The 21,422-nt window shown below is 35.1% G+C and overlaps 1 protein-coding gene across 2 annotated transcripts; it reads right to left on the bottom strand.

Moving 5' to 3' along the window:
• Nucleotides 1-9,495: 9,495 nt before the first annotated feature.
• Nucleotides 9,496-11,753, bottom strand: LOC131673509 (CD2 antigen cytoplasmic tail-binding protein 2 homolog). Of its 2 annotated transcripts, none has more exons than XM_058951543.1 (6): nt 11,648-11,753; nt 11,340-11,535; nt 11,006-11,208; nt 10,758-10,917; nt 10,370-10,663; nt 9,496-10,284 (listed from the first exon to the last, which is right to left on the bottom strand). In XM_058951543.1, exons 2-6 carry the CDS (start codon nt 11,530-11,532, stop codon nt 10,058-10,060), a joined length of 1,077 nt encoding a protein of 358 aa, XP_058807526.1. In that variant the 5' UTR covers nt 11,533-11,535; nt 11,648-11,753; the 3' UTR covers nt 9,496-10,057. The 2 variants fall into 2 exon arrangements, with proteins under 2 accessions (XP_058807526.1, XP_058807527.1); XM_058951544.1 differs by having other exon boundaries at nt 9,496-10,269; nt 11,006-11,179; nt 11,368-11,535.
• Between the last annotated feature and the right edge of the window lie 9,669 nt (nt 11,754-21,422).

Here is a 21,422-nt window from a genome sequence, read left to right as displayed (position 1 = left end):
GTTTTCAAGTGAGAGCAGTGTAACGAATCGACGGGCTCGTCAAGTGGGCGCGGGCACGAAGCACTCGACGACTACGGGGTTGGGCTCCTCGAGAAATATCGCGCGCGCCGCTTCGCACTGGCGCGGCGGCCAAAAATACTAGCGGCGGCGGCGGCGCCTCGTTAGTCACGCTAGTTAGCCTCATCTCGCGCCAATTTTCAAGGGACGACTGTCTAGCGCACTGCGCTGTTTGCGCGGCCTTTTATATATTTCTTCTCCATTCCTCTTTCTTCCAGCTGCCCTTGCACGTTTCTTTCATTGTGTTTGTTCTCCTCCTCGCGACTCGCGAGAGGCACGCGCGCTCTAGCTTCGGCTCCAGCTGGCTCCTCCGCGCTTCGTAATTGTTGGTTTTACCTATTTTTTCCTCGACAATTCAGAGAAAGAGGGAGATAGCAAAATGTTCGACTACACGACGGACAACGATTCATTGCCGCGAATGATACGCGTTATCGATGTGTGCCATGGCGGCTCCTTGTTCATTTTCAAATTTGATCGAGCAGTAGATTTTAAATCGTCTCGATGCGTGTGATAAGCTTGTTTCTAAATTAACGCGAGACTAATATCGAAGTGTCACAGTCCATCAGCCGGAGGATAAGTTGGAAACTGGCTTGTTCACGCTACATATCCGAGTTGATGAAGGACAACTCGCAAGAACCGCAGATTGTCATGTGAAAAGCTGCAAGCTAATATTGAATCTTAAAATTTCCAATGAGCCTGATCGCTGACTCCCGCGTGCAGCAAGCCACCATCCGCGCTCCCGTACAAGATTCTAATTAGTGACAAAGTAAATCACAAGTGGCAGCTTGTGCACGTGTCAGCCTGAAAAAAAAAGCTCGCGCTAGCCATTAAAATACGCAAGGCATAAAGAAAGAAAATATTTTCCTGAGGGGGGCCAGAGGCCTCGCCCTTCTTGACGCCTTTTTGACGTCTTGTCGCTCTCCACGCTTATCGTCCTCCGTCTTCTTCTTTTTTTTTTATTTTTCCGCTCCTGCGCCTGGGCTATTTTTGAGCGAGATGGCTTGGCTGCACGTGCGTATAGCCGCGCGCACGACTTTACATCAGGCGCGCGCGAACGTTACACCATGTTGAACTCTCGTCACGCCGCCTATATACCTTGTCGTCCACGTTTACGGTTCTGTTTTCGTTCGTCGGTTCCTTTCTTTTTTTCTTTTTGCAACCCTCGAGCGCCATAGCTCTTTCTTCGCTTGATTTTTAGTTGATCAAACACTTTGATTTAAGAGTTGTGCGTAATTTTCTCTATGTTGCTGGTTGTCCTTACAATATAATTCTGTTACTATTTTTTATTTTACACTGATTTTTTTATGTGATAACAGCATTGATACATCCAATTATTTTTTTTTTCATTGTGAGCGTTCTTTTATATTTCGATTAACTTTAAATACCTCCACTAGCGTAGTTACATTTGACAATGAAAACAATATGAATGCAACGAACAAGAAAAAAGAAGTCTACAACAAAGAAAAATGACCTCCTAAGTGAAATCTTGAGGTATAGTACAATGATGAAGCTTGCACGTCGTCAGCCGTCGAAAGAACGTATTGAAAATCAAACAATTGCAACTACCGGAATCGAAAGACGAGCAGTAAGCAGGATAGATTGTAAAGTTCCATCTGGCGTTGATACAATTGCTAATTATATTGGTTTTGTCTTGTATGTTGTCAATTAAAAAAGCCTTCCGTCTACCTAGTATAGCCACAAAAACAGCGGAGAAGGCTTGCAGGTTGTAGCTGTCTTGAGACTTCAACGGCAACATCGTACTTTCCTTGCACGTCGGCATGCGGCTTCTTCTTACTTGTCTCTCTTTCTCTCTCTCCTCTCTCTCTCTTTCTCTTTCTCCCTCTCGCCTTCTTTCTTTGGCTCTATACCGCTGCCGCACGCGAATGGGTATATATATCGAGCTTGTACGCGCCTCAAAGCTGTACGCTCGCGACGAGTGTGCGGCGCTGTGGCTGTGTTGAGTACTTGTTACGTGTCTGATTATGCACTTGTTGTGCAAGCCAGAGCTTCTCTCTGTGTATTTGCCCGACTTGTTTTGCACGCCCCTTTGTATCACCCCCTTTGTTCGTTGTATTCCTAATGTTCCTGTCGATTCCATACATCGGTCTAACCCACCGACCATTCTCTGCGCGACCCGCTGTGCTCATTGCTTTTTCTCTTTGCTCCAATTATTCTAGTGCATTCGTGTTTTGTGAATTTATATATATTCGTGTGCTATCGATATATAATTGACTTGCATATGGGTCATTCTAATACTTTTTTAAAATAACGTGGGCACATATGTCACCGATTCTGACGCCAATTTTTTTTCAGGTTTGGTTTGTTGAAATATGACTTCCTGAATTTTTTTAGATTTTTTAGGAGCATTCTGGGGACCCTAGAATTTTTTAAAGTCTGAAAATCAAGCCAAAATCGAGGAAAAAATGGCCATTTTCATAGGGCTGTAGAATCGTCAAGTTTTGAGCTACAACACCGTGCGACATCTCATTCTTTTCGTCTTTTTGTGTACTTTCTAATGGATTATTTCGAATTTATTCAATGCACCCCTAAAGTCACTGAACGGCCAGTAATGTGAAGCATGTTTTATTTGATTTTTACTTATCTTCAAAGCCCTGTAAAATAATCATTTTTTGAGATTTTTTACCGTACAAAAATTCATTCTTTTTGTCTTTTCAAGACGAAAAAAACGAGCCCTTGTACGTTTGAAAATGTTCAAAATTCACGGAGATACGGCGCTTCAAAGAGTGCAATTTTATAAAAAATCACATTTTTTGCGATTTTCAAGTGACTATAAAGGTGCGTACCCCGATTTCTTTCGGACTGAAAATTTTACGAAAAACTAAAAAAATGTTAAATAATATGATGAAAGTGGTTTGGTGGTGGATATCGAACTCTATCATGTGATTTTAGATCACCACTATTAACGATTTTTTTAATGTATTTTGCCTATTTTCCCAAATTATAGATATTTCAGTCAACCCTCTTTCTACGTAAACTTGTTCTATTTAATACTTTTATTCATAAAACTTGAAATGCCATATTATTTCCATGTGGTGATCCGTATAAAATGTACAGGATTTGTTATTTATGACTAATATATCCTTATATAGCCCTCAATCGACGCTTCTAAGACTCAATAGAAAACGATTAGGACACAGAAGATACGCAGTATGACCTATGACATACATAATCCCGATCCCTACCTAATCCCTACGCAGCTACTTCCATGCACGGTCTACCTAGAGAGTTATGATCTAGTAAGTTTTTTAATAGTAAAACTATTCGGGCATATAATATTTGTATTTATTAATATAAATAATTTTTAATTGTTAAAAATTAGTTTGATATCTTACTCACTTGTTATATCGTTGAATATGAATTTTAAAAATAGGTTAAGCGCGTATGTTGCTATGTAGGAATTAGAACAACAAGCAACGTCAACATATCATATCTCACAAAGCATGTCACAATTTTTGTGTCCTAATCTTTCTGTATTCAACCTAATACCTACGCGTTGCTGATCCACAGAGTGACTTCATTCATTTATCCTAACCGATACCAATTCTACATAAAATTACATTATAAACATGAAATCGAAATAATCACGCACAAAAAAAATTCTCTAATTTTTTTGATGAATTAATTGACGCGCTAATCAACAGCCTGGATTATTTGTCTCCTTTTGATAATTCTTAATTACCAGTTATACCTCTTTATACTATTGAACTAGTAATCCCTAATTATCGCACTCTAAGCAGTTTTTGTATATGCTTATGTGTATCACTGTTGCGTAAAAATAAAGATTTTATGTTTGACATTTGTATATTTTGCCTTTTAAAGTAGTTTTTTCAACTTCATTGACCAATTATTAATATTTTAACGAATAATTTGCATCTTAAACGCATGTACACACGAATGAAAGGTTAACAAAAATATTTATAATTTGGAAAAATAGGCAAAATAAATTTAAAAAATTGATAAAAGTGGTGATCTAAAATCTCATGATAGAGTTCGATATCCACCACCAAACCACTTTCATCTTATTATATAACATTTTTTTAGTTTCTCGTGAAATTTTCAGTCCGAAAGAAATCGGGGTACGCACCTTTATAATCACTTGAAAATCGCAAAAAACGTGATTTTTCGTAAAATTGCACTCTTTGAAGCGCCGTATCTCCGTGAATTTTGAACATTTTCAAACGTACAAGGGCTCGTTTTTTTCGTCTTGAAAAGACAAAAAGAATGAATTTTTGTACGGTAAAAAATCTCAAAAAATGTCGCACGGTGTTGTAGCTCAAAACTTGACGATTCTACAGCCCTATGAAAATGGCCATTTTTTCCTCGATTTTGGCTTGATTTTCAGACTTTAAAAAATTCTAGGGTCCCCAGAATGGTCCTAAAAAATCTAAAAAAATTCAGAAAGTCATATTTCAACAAACCAAACCTGAAAAAAAATTGGCGTCAGAATCGGTGACATATGTGCCCACGTTATTTTAAAAAAGTATTAGAATGACCCATATACAAGTTGCATATACGAATTCAAAATAGAGCATCAACGGCAATATTTTAGATAACTTTGAATTCGTTAAATATGGAACATTTAATATCCTCCTGGCACTCATTTGTTTGGCATCTTGATTTCAGCGAACTCAATTTTGATTATAAATATACGGGCAAAAAAGGAGTAATCTGTTATTCTATTTCATGATTATATTTCGTCAACATCAATATTATTCTCAGATATTCAGTCGCCAAAGAGCAAAAATGTTCCATTTTTAATGCGGTATTATTATTATCATACGCTGCACGTGTCGCATGCGAAATTAATTGAATGTCAACTCGCGCGAGAGCTCAGCTGAGTGTATTGAACGCAAATATTCTAGATTGATTGACTTTCCATAGAGACGATCGATATCAATAATTTACACGAGTAACTTATATTTGTTCGGCGCTGCTCCGTATTACAATATATATATAAACTTAGCATTCCACAGCTGCAATCCGGGATGCAATATATATATATGAGCCTCATTAATACAAGTGCTTCGGCGAACGATATCCAATTACCAAACGGTAATGGCAATGTAAATTAATGATTGCAACTGGAGTTCAAACCAGGAATGCAGGTAAATAAGAATCGAGTCGAAAGTCATGCCCGTAAAGGCAGTGCACTAAGCGTCGTGCGAGCTTGCCGCTGCCAAGAAGCTCGAGGAGTAAACAGAGCTAGAGTCGCGGTGTAACAAGCCGTCCACTTTCGTTCAAGTAAGTCACCTGGCAATTAGACACCATCCGCGTAGATCCGAAATCGCTCAAACACATCCTGCAAATACGCGCAGCGCCGCAGCGCCTGTTGCCCGCAGACCTTCTGCGCTCGTTACAGACAGCTGGCGTGCACTGTAAACGTTTTAACGTTCCGCTAATTGGCCGTACGCGCTGGAATTCGGCTTCATTGTTATCAATTACGTCGACGAAATATTTCCTTTTTCGAACAATGTCATTTCGAATCAAGACTGATTGGAAATTACGCGGTAATCACTGGGGATATAAAAATTGTAGCGGGTAACGCGGAGTATTGATTCGCGCGGAAAAACGTTGCGCATCGGGTGCTAGAACGAAAGAACATTTGCATTCCCTCGTGATGCCGGATTGTCATCGACTTATACAGCGACGCGCAACGCTTAGCCTACATGCATCGGCGTGAAATTCCCCTCGTAAAAAAAAAGAGCAGCAACACAATTTCCACGGGCGTCGGTTGGTTTCTCCGTTCTCGCATGCATATATTTGCCGAGAACAACTCTCTCTCTCTCTCAGAGTGAAACCATGGTGCTAAATAAGTGGCTCTCCCCGACCAGTGGCACGTCGTCTACGCACGGCATGGAGGGTATAAAGGCCCGCGGCAAGCCGAGAACCCGACTGAGTTTCGCCCCGGAAATGGAAATGAAGAGCGCGCTTCCGATCCTTCTCCTCCTCTTAGTCGCGTTGACCTGCAACCAAGTTGACGCGGCAGCCAACAGAGGCAGCTCGCAGTCGGAAAATGAGTTCGCCACGAAGCCGAGCAACGTCGCCCGGAAGCACAAGCATCAGTTGCTACTTTGTGAGTATATATTCATTCAACGAGCTGGTGTAGACGTCTGTGTGCACGTTTCTGCGGCGGCACACGACTCTCCTCGTTCTCTAGACTCTGCGCAACTTGGGATAGGCTCAAGCGTCGATCCTTCGCTGTGTGTGCAACTAATTTCTCGTGCTTTTCCTCGTTATCGGAATGTATTTTCGTTCGCTGAACGGGCGTGCGTGAACCGAGTTCCGTGAAGGTGCATTGCGTCTGACGTTAATTGTGCTGTACTACTTACCGGCGAATTGTGAATTAAAACTATTTTTCCCAGAAATAAGGTAACCTCAAGTGGAATCCGTTTGAAATGAAACATAGAAAAGTGTCTAATTGAGCATTGTGTAAGTGGAGCGGCAAGGCATTAGTGTTCTTAGAACACGTATCACCTTTTATTCAGCGCTGAGTTTCGCCCAGCGCGCGCTAAGTAGACACTAACTTTCTACACAAGCTGCTCCGCGGCTTCGAATCTTCCGCAGCTTGAAAACTACACCATATCGGGGATGAATGATAATAATCTCGGACGATCATCATTAGATTATAAGTGCGGCCATTTTTTTAGATTAACGTGCACGACCGCGCCATAAAAAAAAATAAACGCCGACGGTTTTTACGCTCTCGCAAAAGAAAGTTTAACCGAGCATAGTGCCGCTCAATGGCATTTTCATAAATTTGCCGCGTGACTATTCCACATGTGCATTTCTACATATTCATCATACGTTCTCGCGTTCCGAAAATTCAACTCTCTCTCCCTCTCTCATTCTCAAAAGTTAGCAAATTTAATAATAAACTTGTGGACGGCTAGAGCATAAATTCACACCATCTGTTTCACTTTGGCGCATTCAAGTCTTCTCTCTCGCTCGCGCGCACAAAGGAAATACATCATTGAAATTGCTAAGCCGCAACCATAGACGAACACGAGCGCGCTATGATTGTTGCATAAGTGATCAATTCGGAATATCCAGCGAGCCACTGGAAAGGCCGCGGAAGCGAAAAACTAGGGAAGAAAGCGCTGGCCGGACTCCACATGGAAAATGGCTCTCGATTAATGCTACACACCCTGCCCGACAGATATAAAAGTCGGAGCTTGCGGAGTCGTGCGTCAAATGCAACTTCGCGCTCGGCCAAAAATAGCACGCAGCGTTGCGCCAGAAGGAAAAGCGACACACTAGCGAATCCACCATGAAAAATCCATGGCTCGCCGTATGTTTTTTATTTTTTATTTCAGCGAGGATGAGGAGCGAGGCGAGCTCGGGCTTCAGCACCGTTTATCTCTATCCGCACATCCTTCCCTGTAATTACATATTCACGATTATCGCGACACGCCGTCTTACGCAGCTGTTTTATCCGCTCTGTCCGCTTTTGCATATAGCTATACGATAGGCTCGTAGCTTTCGCGGCAGCGCATCCTTCTTCCTCTTACACGCTGCCAGTCTCTCGACTGCTTTCCATACCGCGATTTCCATAATTGCATTAGCATACTACCCTTTACCGGGAGCTGCGTTCGCGCGCCAACGAACGCCTCTGCTGCGTCCCCTCCTTTCTCGCAAGCTTCCATTTGTACTTTTCTATCTGATTTTCTCTCTGTTTATCGTTCTCTCTCTCTCTCTCTCTCTCTCTCTCTCTCTCTCTCTCTCTCTCTCTCTCTCTCTCTCCCTCTCTCCGCCGCTCTTTCGTTTGCTCTTTTATTGTTGCTGTTTCGTCTACATCTCGCAGCTACGCCAGTCGATGTTGTCTGCCCGCGCTTATTTATTTCTCGCTGAATTTTTGTTTCATTGAGTTTACCGTCAGTTAGCTTCTGCCGTCGTCGCGCTTTTTCATTAGTATCGTTTGCACGGAACTTTCGTTGGCTTAACGCGCTACTGCCTTTTCTTACCCGCTATTTTTTTCCATTTCGCTATTTCTCTTTTAGACGAATTATTTTAAACAGCACGCCTTCCTTTTTTACGCCATCATCTTGATGAGAACTTGTGAGTTTGAGGCTCATTAAAAGTTTACATTTTTTCAACATTATAACGATTAATTGTTGCAAGCTCTGTGACGCATTCTTGAGAAATGAAAGACTTTTGATCCCGAAGTAAAAACTTACTTAATTTCACGCTGTTAATCTTCGTTGGCCTTTTACTAAAAGATTATTTTTTTTTATATGTTCGGGATCTTTGAAGAAAATAGAACTTGTCATTTCCAAGTAGATCTTTATATAAACTTTGAATGATAAATCAGAGCCTTGGAATGGTTGCTCGTTAAAAAATCACTGTATAAAAGTTGAATATAAGAAAAGCGCAATAAGAAGCTTTTCCCTTTAGCTCACAGGAGAGGGGATGAACTATTTTCCGTTGGCAACGTACGCTTACACATACAGACACGCGCGCGCGAGGGGTACAAGAGCTAGCTTGCGCTCACTAGCGGTGATGCTATATAGCAACTTGGAAACGCATCATTGGGTCAAAGCTCTGATCTGTATAGCCTACTAGATTCATGTTGCATGCACGCTAGAGATATGACGACGTTAAATCCTAGTCATTCGAGCATGGGTACATGTACACACATACACACACACACACACGTACACATACTCGCACACGCGCTCGACAAAGCGCAAGCAAGCAAACAAGCAAGCAAGCTTATCGCCACTTGAATCGCTCTGGCATTTACGGTTGTTCAGTTTTGGGAGGGCTGAAGAGCCTAGCCGCCGTCATCCTCATCAAGATCAAGATCGTTCTCGTGGTCGCTGCCATCATCGCTGTTAGCATGTTCACCGTCAAGTACCTCGTGGGTGCGACAGCTCTACCCGATCTGCCATTCCTTCATAACAAGGCCAATCTTGTGCCTCAACCTCTTCCTCTTTCTCCTCCGTCAGGACCGGCGTACCACTATTTACCGGTCGAGCACGAGCCAGTTTACGGTACACACGGTACGTATCACTATCTACATCGCTACACTATTTTTTTAAAGAGGCGTAGAGAGTTACGGACTCAATATGAATAATAACACTACGTCTTATTATGAAGAATTCGGTTCCTACAAATTTACGCTATCCTTGCCATGATTATAAGATCTTATGTTGACTAAAATTACACACTAATCTTGAATATGTAGATGAAAGCATTATTTACATATTTACAATTCTTTTCTGCGCACTTTCCATTCGACTACTGAAACAGAAACAAACTTTCAATCTCGAAAGCTTGAGTTGGCTTTGGAATCTCCAGTCGATACCAAGTTACATTTACACTCGAAACCGAACCAATCGAACTTCCGTAGAAATATACAAAGTAAATAACGACAAACTAGTAGTAAAGTAATAAGATCAAAATAACAATTTTTCTGTTAAGAAATTGCAGATAATTTATTCTTTCATACTTCATTTTTACAGTATTTGAATCACGAAAATTCTTTTATACCAGAGTTCTCTTAGACGATATTAGTGTACTATTTTCTGGATACAATCATTATTAAATGCTAACTTAACTACAATTTAATTATAATTTGTTACAGATTACTCTGCACCAACAATATGGGATCACAACAATCATGATAATTTTGCAAACGAATGGTCGAAAATCGGAAATGGTGGTAGAAGTTTACTTGATTTTGCCAATAATCTTGATCTCGAAAAAATTTCATTGAAAAATGCATTTAATAATAAAAGAAAAAAAATAAGACGAAGACGTTGAACATATGACAATATAAGTTTAAAATAATTCCTGTAAAGTTTGTACAGTTATAAAAAAGTTAATTTATTAAAGTATTGATATACTTATAGTCAGTATTTATGATACGAATGCAATAAAAAAGAATCCCTCAGAAAGTTCAAGTTTGTATGTACAATGAGCTGTATCAACGTCGGCTACATTAAATACAATGATATATATTAATTAGCTATTATGAAAATTATATGTACAATTCAAAGTCAATACGAGTCGCATTATGAAATTCTCCTTGTGTTCCAATCCTTCGTACCCATGCACCCTTTTTGAAAAAACCTTCATTTGCCCATGCATACATTTGTTGACTTGTATGAGGTCCATGGATTTTAGCACCTTCTTCTTGTGACCATTTCAATTCCCATTTCACTTCTGAGTCTATGGAAGAGTCATTGATCTCTTGAGACGTTGATGCTAATATTCAAAGAAACCATACATAATTTAAAATAGTTATGTAATTTGAAAAAATAATTAAAAGTTTATAAAACTTCACAATTACCATCTGTATTTTTATCTACATCTTCCATTTTTTCTTTTTCTTTTACATCAAAATCATCTGCATACATATCCAGTTCTGCATCCTTTTTCTGTTTATCTGCAGCAGTTACTTTTTTCTTTATTTGTTCATAACTTTCTTGATAGATATCCATATTTCCAGTACGAGTTAGCAATTCATTAGCAAGTTCTGTCAAGCGTGTTATTTTTTTTGAGGTTTCTTCATCCTCTTTTGCAGCTTCTGGATCTTTTTTCCTCTTCCACCTTTGAGCTGTTGTTAGCTTGTTCAACTTTCCACCTACAAAAAAAATGTAATAATAAATAGTAATCCAATATAAATATATTTTAAACTATTTTTTCAACCATAGATAAGATACTACATGAAAATTTACCTATTCTTTGTATAGCTTTCGAAATAGTTTCTCCTGGTTGTAGATATTCTAAAATTTGATGATATAATGGTATTGGATTGAACATTAAGCTGTCACCTTCATCACTATCTTCAGAGTCATCCTTTTTATTTAATTTACTACCATCTTTACTAGGTTCTACCTAAATAAAAATATTTGAAATAATGTAAAACATGGTTTCGTGATACATTTACCTATATTTTAATTGTACCACAGCAGATCAAACAAACCTTTAACCAATCAATATTATCAAGCCAATTATCACGTATTTCTTTATCTTTTTTCCAAAGAAAGTGACCATTAGCATCAAAGTGTCCTTCTTCAATTTCATCTTTCATATTAAATGCAGTAAATCCTGTATTTGTTTCTGATGCTGATGCTTCATCTTTAGGATGTTGAATATTGTAATGTCTTAACCTTTCTTCACCTTTTCCTAAATTAGCATAATTCCATGAGTGTCATCAAAAAAATAATAAGCTCAAGATATTTTTACATGATTCTTCAATATGACTATGTTGATATGTGTTTAATAAACTATTGTAATATTTATGTGTATATATATACCTCCTTTTGTATTTATAAAAGTATTCATATCCCTTTCTGTCATAACATTGTATCGTTCTTCTGCTTCTTCATCATCTGATTCATCAGAATCCAATGAATTTTTGAAAGCAGCTTTTGCATCATCTATATCTAGTTTCACTCCAAAATTTGTTACATCCGAATCGTCGTATTCATTATATTTACGTTTGGACATTTTCTAAAAAAATTGGAAAATGTAAGTCATCGATATTTTTATATCAGAATTCATTAGTTACCTAAACTATAGGTTTATATAGTCAAAAAATGTATGAACAAATGTGTATACTTACGTTGAAAAAATTTTTATAACTGAATGAATAATTATAAACAATTATTAATCAGCAATAACTGGCAACAACAGAATAGTCATCAAAATGAAGGTTACGTCAATGCGCCACGGTAAACAATAGTGGATAAATTATATACTATTTGAATATAATACCAGCAGTTGGTAATAGCTGATCTTTACGCAGGAGCTTATCTATGGGTAAAAGAGAATCTGTTTCTTGACATTTCTTATAGATGGAATTCGTTTTACAAAAATAGATTTTTGTTTACACATACAAATAGCATTTACGATTGTTGAAACTTAATAAAATAAGGGACAAAGGATCAATTTTATTATTCTACTTGTAATAAATATCATTAGTATTTTGGTTTCTACTTTTTAATTAATTATTATAATTAAATATTAGTCAAATTTTCAAATGAAAAAATACTCAATCGCCATAAATATAATACAAAAGAAATTTTATTACTCACTATATTGGATTCTTATTATAATTTAACAGCTGAAAAGATAAAAAATTTCAACTTCAAAGCAGATGAATAAATCACATTGAATTTTATTTCAGTTTGAAACCTAATCAGTTGCTATATCCGATTGAACAATTTTATTCAGCATAGTTACTCTAGCAAATGCGATAATTCTTTTACACATTCAGTATTCGCTACAAAAATTAGTTCTATCAAGGTTAACGTTTCCATAACCATTACAGTTGCTTGTTCAATATTAGCACAACTTTTTTCATTCTAGTGTTAGTCTTAACGAATTTTATATTATTTATCTTCTTGATCACAAAATTAAACATTACTCACCTTGACGTATTTAAGTTTAGGTCAATGAAGTTTACATAAAATGTTCCGTGTATATGAGAGAAGAGAGTGGTAACATAGTATATGCCGTAGGAATGGGAGCATGCCAAATAAACTCTCAGACAATTTTAAGGGTATACAATAATTATTTATTCGAACTCTCAGCGGGAGACATCGCTAAGAGTGGTAACCGGCGGCTGAAGGCAGTCAGCCCAAATCTGCTCTCTCCCGAACTTCTTCATGGCGTTCCCCTTACAGTTCGCCTTGACCTTACAGTCAATCCTTATGTTAAGTACATGTTAAGTAAAAGGAATCCTTTTATATGTCGCATCAGAATTTCCGCAAATTTCTCACTCCTATATTAGGATTTAGAAATTCAGAATTGACAATAATCGTATCAGTGTCCCTGTCGGTCGTTACCGCAAGCCTTGAGACAAGGACACTAAGCTCTGCTATTCGCGTTCTTACATAAACAGAAAGTTGGTTATCTTAGTTATATTTTAATTATCATTTTTAATTGCAACTTAATGCCTCCATATATTCCAATTTCATCATAATTGGCATGGAAAGAAAAAATAAGTCTAAAAGTTGTTGCTGCGTCAATAATTGCAATTCGAGACCATTCAACAGTAGCAACTTAAGCTTCCACAGTTCCTTCAGCTGCCAAATATATTCCTAGAAAAAATATTTTTAGGAATATTGAAAAAGTAAATTTAAGGTTTTTATAACTAAAATCCTTAAGAATCAAAGGAGAGGTTAAGCATATATTTACAGGGTACTTAGAATATTTTGGTTCTGAAAATTTTTTTGACACAGGTAGTTAAGTCTAATGAACAAAGTAAATAGAACTACTAATTATCAGAAAAAAATTTGTATATTGAAGTAGATGGCGGAAATGAAAACAAAATGATGTTTCTTTATTTTTACTGGACAAAGTTTAGATTTGAATCTAATATAAAAAGAAAAGAAAGAAAAGATAGGATTTTTATAGAACGCTAAAAAAATGGAAACAGAGTAAAAATTGTAATGGTTGCGAAATAATTGATAAAGAGAACGCACGAGATACCAGTAATATTCTACAGCCTGGAGATATTAATAATGAAAAATTATCTGACCTTGATAAAAGATGTTAATGTGATCTTTACGATAACCGTGCTGAGAATGTCATCGATGTTTATATTTCTGAAACTACGCCGTCTGCAATAAAATGCAATATGGCAGACGTAAGCATTCAAACTGAGCTGGAGACTGTAGAGCTTGTAGATCAATTGAAATCTATCCGTATTAATGCTAATGCAATGGAATTTGTGGCGCAAGCTCCGCCGAAGATTTCAACGGAGGCTAGTTCTTCATTTGCAGCATTTACAGACTTGATAAAGAAGATACCGATTTGAAGTATATTAACAGGTATTCCTGACGTGACAGTTTTTAAATGATTTGACCGAATTAGTAGATATGGTTCAGGTAAATAACAAAATAATAGCAAATTGTTTATCACAGAAAAAGTGATTTTAACTATGATGAAATTAAAACAAAATGTTAGTTATTATTTCTTAGCTGTTATATTTCAAAAGTGCAAAAGAAAAATTATTATAAATAACGTTAATTCTATCATTGACGTACTAAGCGCGATTCGAAAGTATGCTATTGTCTTGCCGAAAAAACTGAAGTATTGAAAAATATACCAAGTTGTTTTGAAAAAGATAACAGCATTAGAGCTGTTATAGATTGTACGGAGGTAGCAATTCAAATCTCTGGAAAGTTATGTTGTTATTTATTGTTATTTATTGTCAAATCATTACATTTTCACAGTATTGTTACGTCAACTAACTAAACAACAACAAAAATATTTATTCTGATGTTGCCGTGAATACAAACGTACGAATTCGATATTATAAATCGCATTCGTAACAGTATAATTCTCGATGCATTGCAAAATTTATGCCAGCTAATGGTTTAAATAAGTTTTGTTAGTAAGGTATATGGGGGAAGAGTTTCCGACTCATCTATTTTTAGACAGAGCGGTTTAATAGATCTCTGAAAAAAAAAAAGATGCACTCGTATTTGATCGTAGATTTTAGTCGACGACTTGTCTGAACAAAAAGACATTGTTTTAATCAGACTCTCTTTTTTAAAAGATAAGGTGTAATTTATGGGAGAAGCTTTAGAATACTCATTTATTGCTTGTGCGCGTGTACACGTAAAACACGCCAATCAAAGAATCAAGGAGTTAGAAGTATTACGTGATAAAATGTGTAATGGGTTGCTTCCAAGAGCAGAAAAAATATTTATAATTGCTTGCAGCTTAGTAAATTTAGGAGCACCTATTTTTAAAGACAATAAATTTATAAACGACACAAATAAACATAAATAAGTGTTAAATTTATTATAAGAATATTTATTTAAGTAATGTTTCCAACAACCAGTTTGCAGTTCTTACTTAAACATTTTATTTTTTTATTTTTTCAGAAGACAAATTTTCTTACAAACATACATAATGTATCTGATATTTACTAATAATTGATATTTACTAATAACAACAAATTTGGCATCAAACTTTACACTAATAATCTGTAAAGTATTATCAAATGAGAAATAAATTATGAAATTGGTTGACACAACGTTCAACATAACCATTTGTAATTGTACTTGTCCGTAGTAAATATGTTTCTCTTTAAACTTGTAGATGTTATCTTCTGACTTGATAAAATAATTCAGATTTGGCAACATTGTAATGGCAGTAACATTTTTATCTTTGACTGGATATTAATTAATTTAATTGGTTTATTATTATCTGTAATGACTCCATAATGTGAATATTTAAGTCAAGAATTCTCTATACATATTACCAAGTCACTTGTATATTCTTTCACTTGATTTTGAGATTCCTAAGCTTGCAAAGCTTTGAGTTCATTGTCACCACACTTTATGACTGAGGTACTAGTACTTTTTAAACAAAAATGTTTGTCAACTTTACTATTCCAAACTGTCATTTTATTATCAACATATGTATGTATAGAGTAACACATGGAAACTGTTATTCTGAATTGTCTCTCTTTTCTCCAGTCTTTCTTTGATATTTTAGTTTTTATACATATTTCTACAACATCTGTATTTGACCGTTATAAAAATAATTTGTAACAAAAGCTAAATGGTGACAATAGGATTTTAGATAATTTTTTTAAATAAAAAGATTTTTCATTATATATAATACATAAAATTTTAATAAGTCCGGCTGGTTCAATATTTATCCAAGGTTATTCAAGGCTCAGAGCAAAATGTCATCCAACTCCAAAAAGTAAATTGATGAAGAAATATTAATAATTTGAAAATCAAACATAAGATTTTTATGAATTTAAATACATATTTTTACATAAAAGAATTGATTAATCTCAAGAGATTCTCTATAAAAGTATAGTTATATAACTGATTTTTTGTTGACTTTATTGAAAAACATAAAAATACAAAATATTAGATAAAAATACAATAAAAAAATACCATCAATTAAAGTTATTTTCAACCTACAAGTTCATTGCACAAATATATCATGACTAACATGTGTCTACCTAAAGGAGATTGCTTGTTTGCAAATAATTTTTATTTAATCTCCTAAAGATTAGAGAAACACTCATGTTTTTCCAATCGGGTTAGGTCATTATTTTTCAATAATTGATACGATATTTTCCAGTAACATTCAACATTAGTACAGGAATTGATAAGACAGATTGTATATGGGACGATCCATGTCAACCGGATCACTGCTGTGTCCAAAATTTGATGTGACCAAAAAAATCGTGCAACGACTCATTTTAAAGCTTAGGATATCTACTTTCTGATGCTGTGTGCGCCTTTGCAAAATCCAACATGGCGGCTCCAATATGGCGGCTACAAGAGACAAACTCGTAAACAAAAAATTTAATTTTTCAAATTTTTAGTAATAAATGTTAAAAAAATTAATATTTCATATTTTTTTATGAAAATCTGGCTCATTTCCTACAAAAAAGTAACAGAGACCATTTTCGCTAAAATAAAAAATAAAAAAGTTATAATTTTTTGAAAATTTTCAAAAATAAAAAACTTTGCGATTTTTTTACTCAAAAGGAAATGACTTTGGAAAAAAAATTTAAGGAACAAAATTGCTTGAAATTCATCAAAACATAAGTGTGAATTTTTTCGAATTCCTTTGAGCGATTTTTTGCTTTTTGGATTTATCGGATTGTTTGAAAAATTAAAAAACTTCCCAAGATCTTTTACAAAAATTCAAATGGTCTCTGTTACTTTTTTGGAGGAAATGAGCCAGATTTTCATAAAAAAATATGAAATATTAATTTTTTTAACATTTATTACTAAAAATTTGAAAAATTAAATTTTTTGTTTACGAGTTTGTCTCTTGTAGCCGCCATATTGGAGCCGCCATGTTGGATTTTGCAAAGGAGCACACAGCATCAGAAAGTAGATATCCTAAGCTTTAAAATGAGTCGTTGCACGATTTTTTTGGTCACATCAAATTTTGGACACAGCAGTGATCCGGTTGACATGGATCGTCCCATATATATTAAAGTACAAATCACAATTATACTGAATCTTCAAGGTAGAACAACAAACATTATGTGCTTACACTTTTCACTCTCCCCAGAAGGACATTTACAAATCATATTAATAATTTTTCCGGATTATTCAATCCATGTGCTCTAATGCAAAATGCAAGGAATTTTGTTGTACCACCTCTTCTATTATCAACATATACTATTTTAATATATGTTTCATATGAAACAACCCTTTGCTCTTTTCAAAAATTTTACAAGATTCTATGCAATTTTCAAATCGCAACAACTCATCGTGGTCAAGCATTGTTGTATTTATGTTTATAACCTAAACAAAAACCGCAAATTTACATTAATTTCTCCTATTCGTTTACGGCACAATAACCTTCAATTTTTGACAAAGATGATAGAGATAAAAAAAACATCAATCACAATAAACATTATCGTAAAATTATACTATAATATTATATTTTTAATACAAATATTGGTGATATCACTTACTTATAAACACAGTACTTTATATGGTGGTTATTATTACTAGTTTAGTCTCACGGTTTGCGGCAACAACCGACAGGGACGTTAATGCGAACTTTATTAATTCCAATAGCTGACGACTCTCGCATGCTTATTGCTCGTAAAACTCGCATTGTCTCTCTTAATTTAGTTATATATACACAATCCCCACTGAATATAAGTATACGAATTTTTTACTGAATATTATGTATGAAATTTGTATGAAAATATATACAAAATCTTGTATAAATATTCGTATAATACTATCTACGAACTTTTCCGATAAAATGTATACCAAATTTGCACAAAATTGGTATAAATTTTGTACTCAATAATCGATTTTTCCTACAAATTAAATAAATAAATAATACACGCATATTGTAGATAATATTCTATAGAAAATGAACTATATACGGGAAATAAAAGAAAATAACGGACCAGATTGAGATTTAAACCCGAAGATCACCTAGACTTGTATTTTGTCACTTTGCTACCGATGACTGTTATGGTACTTACTAATTTTAATTTATTTTACACATGACCTAAAAATTGTTGAATTATTCCATGATACATTCAATTTTTGTTTATTTATATTTTTTTGTTTATTTATATTTTTTTGTTAAATTTATAACACATGGATCAGTAAGTCCTGAGACTAACAATGAAAACATTTTTTTTGCAACATTTTTTTTCATTCATCAACATAATCACCTTTTAAGGTGATACAATGGTTCCAACGCTTTTCCAATTTTTCAATACCATGTTTATAAAAAAATTTATCTTTCGCTTCAAAATAAGCTTCAGTTTCAGCGATGACCTCCTCATTTGAGCCAAATCTTTTTCCCTGGAGCATTTTTTTAATATCAGCAAAGAGCCAGTAGTCACTGGGGGCTAAATCTGGCGAGTATGGGGAGTGGGGAAGCAGATCAAAGCCCAATTCGTTCAGTTTTGCCATTATTTTCATCGACTTGTGGCAGGGTGCATTGTCTTGGTGAAAAAGGATTTTTTTTCTCTGCATGTGCGGTCGTTTTTTTGCGATTTCCTCCTTCAAACGCACCAGTAAGTCAATATAATAATCACTGTTGATCGATTTACCTTTTTCGAGGTAGTCAATGAAAATCACGCCATGCGTATCCCAAAAAACTAACGCCATGACTTTGCCAGCTGACTACTGCGTTTTCGGACGTTTCGGACGGCTTTCGCAAGCTGTGCGCCACTCAGATGACTGCCGCTTCGACTCTGGAGTGTAGTAATGTATCCATGTTTCGTCCATGGTCACGTAACGATGCAAGAAATCTTTTTTGTTGCGAGTAAATAGCGATAAACAGCTTTCTGAATCATCGACTCGTTGCTGTTTTTGTTCCATCGAAAGCAATCGCGGCACCCACTTGGAAAAAACCTTTTTCATGCTCAATTTTTCATGAAGGATAGTAAATACACTTCCATATGATATCTGTGTCATCTCAGCAATCTCACGGAGCTTCACTTTACGATCTTTCATTATAATTTTTGTCACTTCACTCACATTTTCCGGTGTAACGGCTTCCACAGGTCTACCCGAGCGTTCCGCGTCATTTGTGTCGGTACGACCACGTTTAAACTCGGCAAATCACCGACAAATCGTTGCTTTTGATGGACAAGAGTCCGGGTAACATTTTTCAATCCATTGTTTCGCTTGCACAGTGTTTTTACCCATTAAAAAACAATGTTTTATCAGAACACGAAACTCGGTTTTTTCCATTTTTTAAACAAACTACAAAACGACTTTACTCCAACCTCGATAACTCAGCTATTTCTGGACCGATCGACTTAAAATTTTGACACGTTTCAAGCAAAGGTTAGTACTCTAGAAAGACGTGGTTACTGGTTTACTACGAGCGCCATCTCTGGGTTAGTCTCGGGACTTATTGATCCATGTGTTATGTATCGTTATTATCAATCAAAATACAGTTCATTGAATACAATCGAATAATTTATAAGCAATTTTTATAAACCATATAATATAGTATAAAAAGCCGTGCATATGGACATTGGACAGTTATCGGTAGCAAAGTGGTACAGAACAAGTCTGCTGACATGAAGATCTCGGATTCAAATCTTGGTTAGATCGATATTTTCTTTTATTTGTGTGTATTATTTATTTATTCACTTTGTAGAAAAAAGTCGATTAATAAGTACAACAGTCGTGCATATAAAATTTGTATAAAACTTGTACAAAACTCGTAGCGGAAAAGATATATACAAAATTTGAACGAACTCTGTACAAATATTGTACAAGGTTTGTACAAATATATCCTTGAACAAATTTCGCACATATTGTGTACAAAATTTGTATATTTATTTTCAGTGGAGATGCTTCAGGATTAAAAGAAACCATGGTCAGGTTGAAACAATTAGTCAAGAAACTTTATCATTATTTGTTTAGTTTAATGAAGTTATTTAGAATGCGCACTAATAAAACTATATTTTCTGTACAACAAAAGTCAAAAGTTTTAACGTTACTCCTTAACCGGACTAATAAAACTCCCTATAAGAGATAAATCTAAAAAAGAAATTTTGCAATTCGAAGAGGATGATTGGAGCAAAGATAAAATTGAAATTCTAGGATAAAAGTTATGAAAGCTAAAGTGGACACTGACAAATTAACCCTTTACCTCCCAAATAACACAAATTTTTTCTTAACTTTCATCCTCATATCTTTTAATAAAAAAATCGTATGAAAAATTTATCAAGCATCACATCTTGTAGATTTTGACCTCCTCTTTCGAATGCCGTTCACAAAATTTACCTAAATTGTAAGCCGGAAACGTTATAGGCCGGTTTTCCGGAAAATTCACAAATTTTTTGCGTTTTTTTTTCTAAAAAAAGTATATTTTGAAATGGAAAAAGTTTGCACACACCATTGGAAACACTGTTATCGGTGTTATAGATGTGTTTTCTTTCAAATGCCGTTGGATTTTTTCCGAAATTTAAAATGGCGAACATACAATGGCGTTCGAAAGAAAAATTTTTTTTTTAAACTTGATGAATTTTTTTCTCCAAAACTATCAAGTTTAGTGAAAAATTTCTAAGAACAAAAATGTCTTAAAATTAGTCAAGAAATACTCTCAAATTTTTTCAGATTTTTTTACGGCAAATTTGTAAATTTCGATTTTCCGATTTTCAAAAATTCGAAAATTAACTCTCTCGCCTAAAGCTCTCCTATCGCGTCGCGATCAGGAAAATCGACTGTTAGCGAGGGTAGCAAAAAAAAATAATCGTTAGACTTGAAATTTTTTTAAATTTTGTGAAGCCAATTTGAAAAAAATGTATACTAGGAATAAAATTGATTAATTTTTTACTCAAAAACTATTGACTCGATAAAAAAATTCATAATAACAAAAGAGTCTTAAAATTTACCAAGGAGTACTCTCAATTTTTTCAGAATTTTCCGAGTTAATTTTCGAATTCGTGGAAAATCGGAAAATCGAAATTTCCAAATTCGCTGTAAAAAAATCTGAAAAAATTTAAGAGTATTTCTTGACTAATTTTAAGACATCTTTGTTCTTAGAAATTTTTCACTAAACTTGATAGTTTTGGAGGAAAAAATTCGTCAAGATTAAAAAAAAAATTTTTCCTTTCGAACGCCATTTTGTGTTCGCCATTTTGAATTTTGGAAAAAATCTAACGGCATTTGAAAGAAAAGACATCTATAACACCGATAACAGTGTTTCCAATGGTGTGTGCAAAGTTTTTCCATTTCAAAATATACTTTTTTTAGAAAAAAAAACGCGAAAAATTTGTGAATTTTCCGGAAAACCGGCCTATAACGTGTCCGGCTTACAATTTAGGTAAATTTTGTCAACGGCATTCGAAAGAGGAGGTCAAAATCTACAAGATATGATGCTTGATAAATTTTTCATACGATTTTTTC

Source organism: Phymastichus coffea, unplaced genomic scaffold (assembly GCF_024137745.1).
Source record: "Phymastichus coffea isolate CEN01 unplaced genomic scaffold, Cenicafe_Pcof_1.1 PCOF00181, whole genome shotgun sequence".
In the NCBI taxonomy this organism is placed as follows: domain Eukaryota; kingdom Metazoa; phylum Arthropoda; class Insecta; order Hymenoptera; family Eulophidae; genus Phymastichus; species Phymastichus coffea.
The sequence above is the reverse complement of the archived record's forward strand: the minus strand, read 5'-3'. Positions and strand labels throughout refer to the sequence as shown.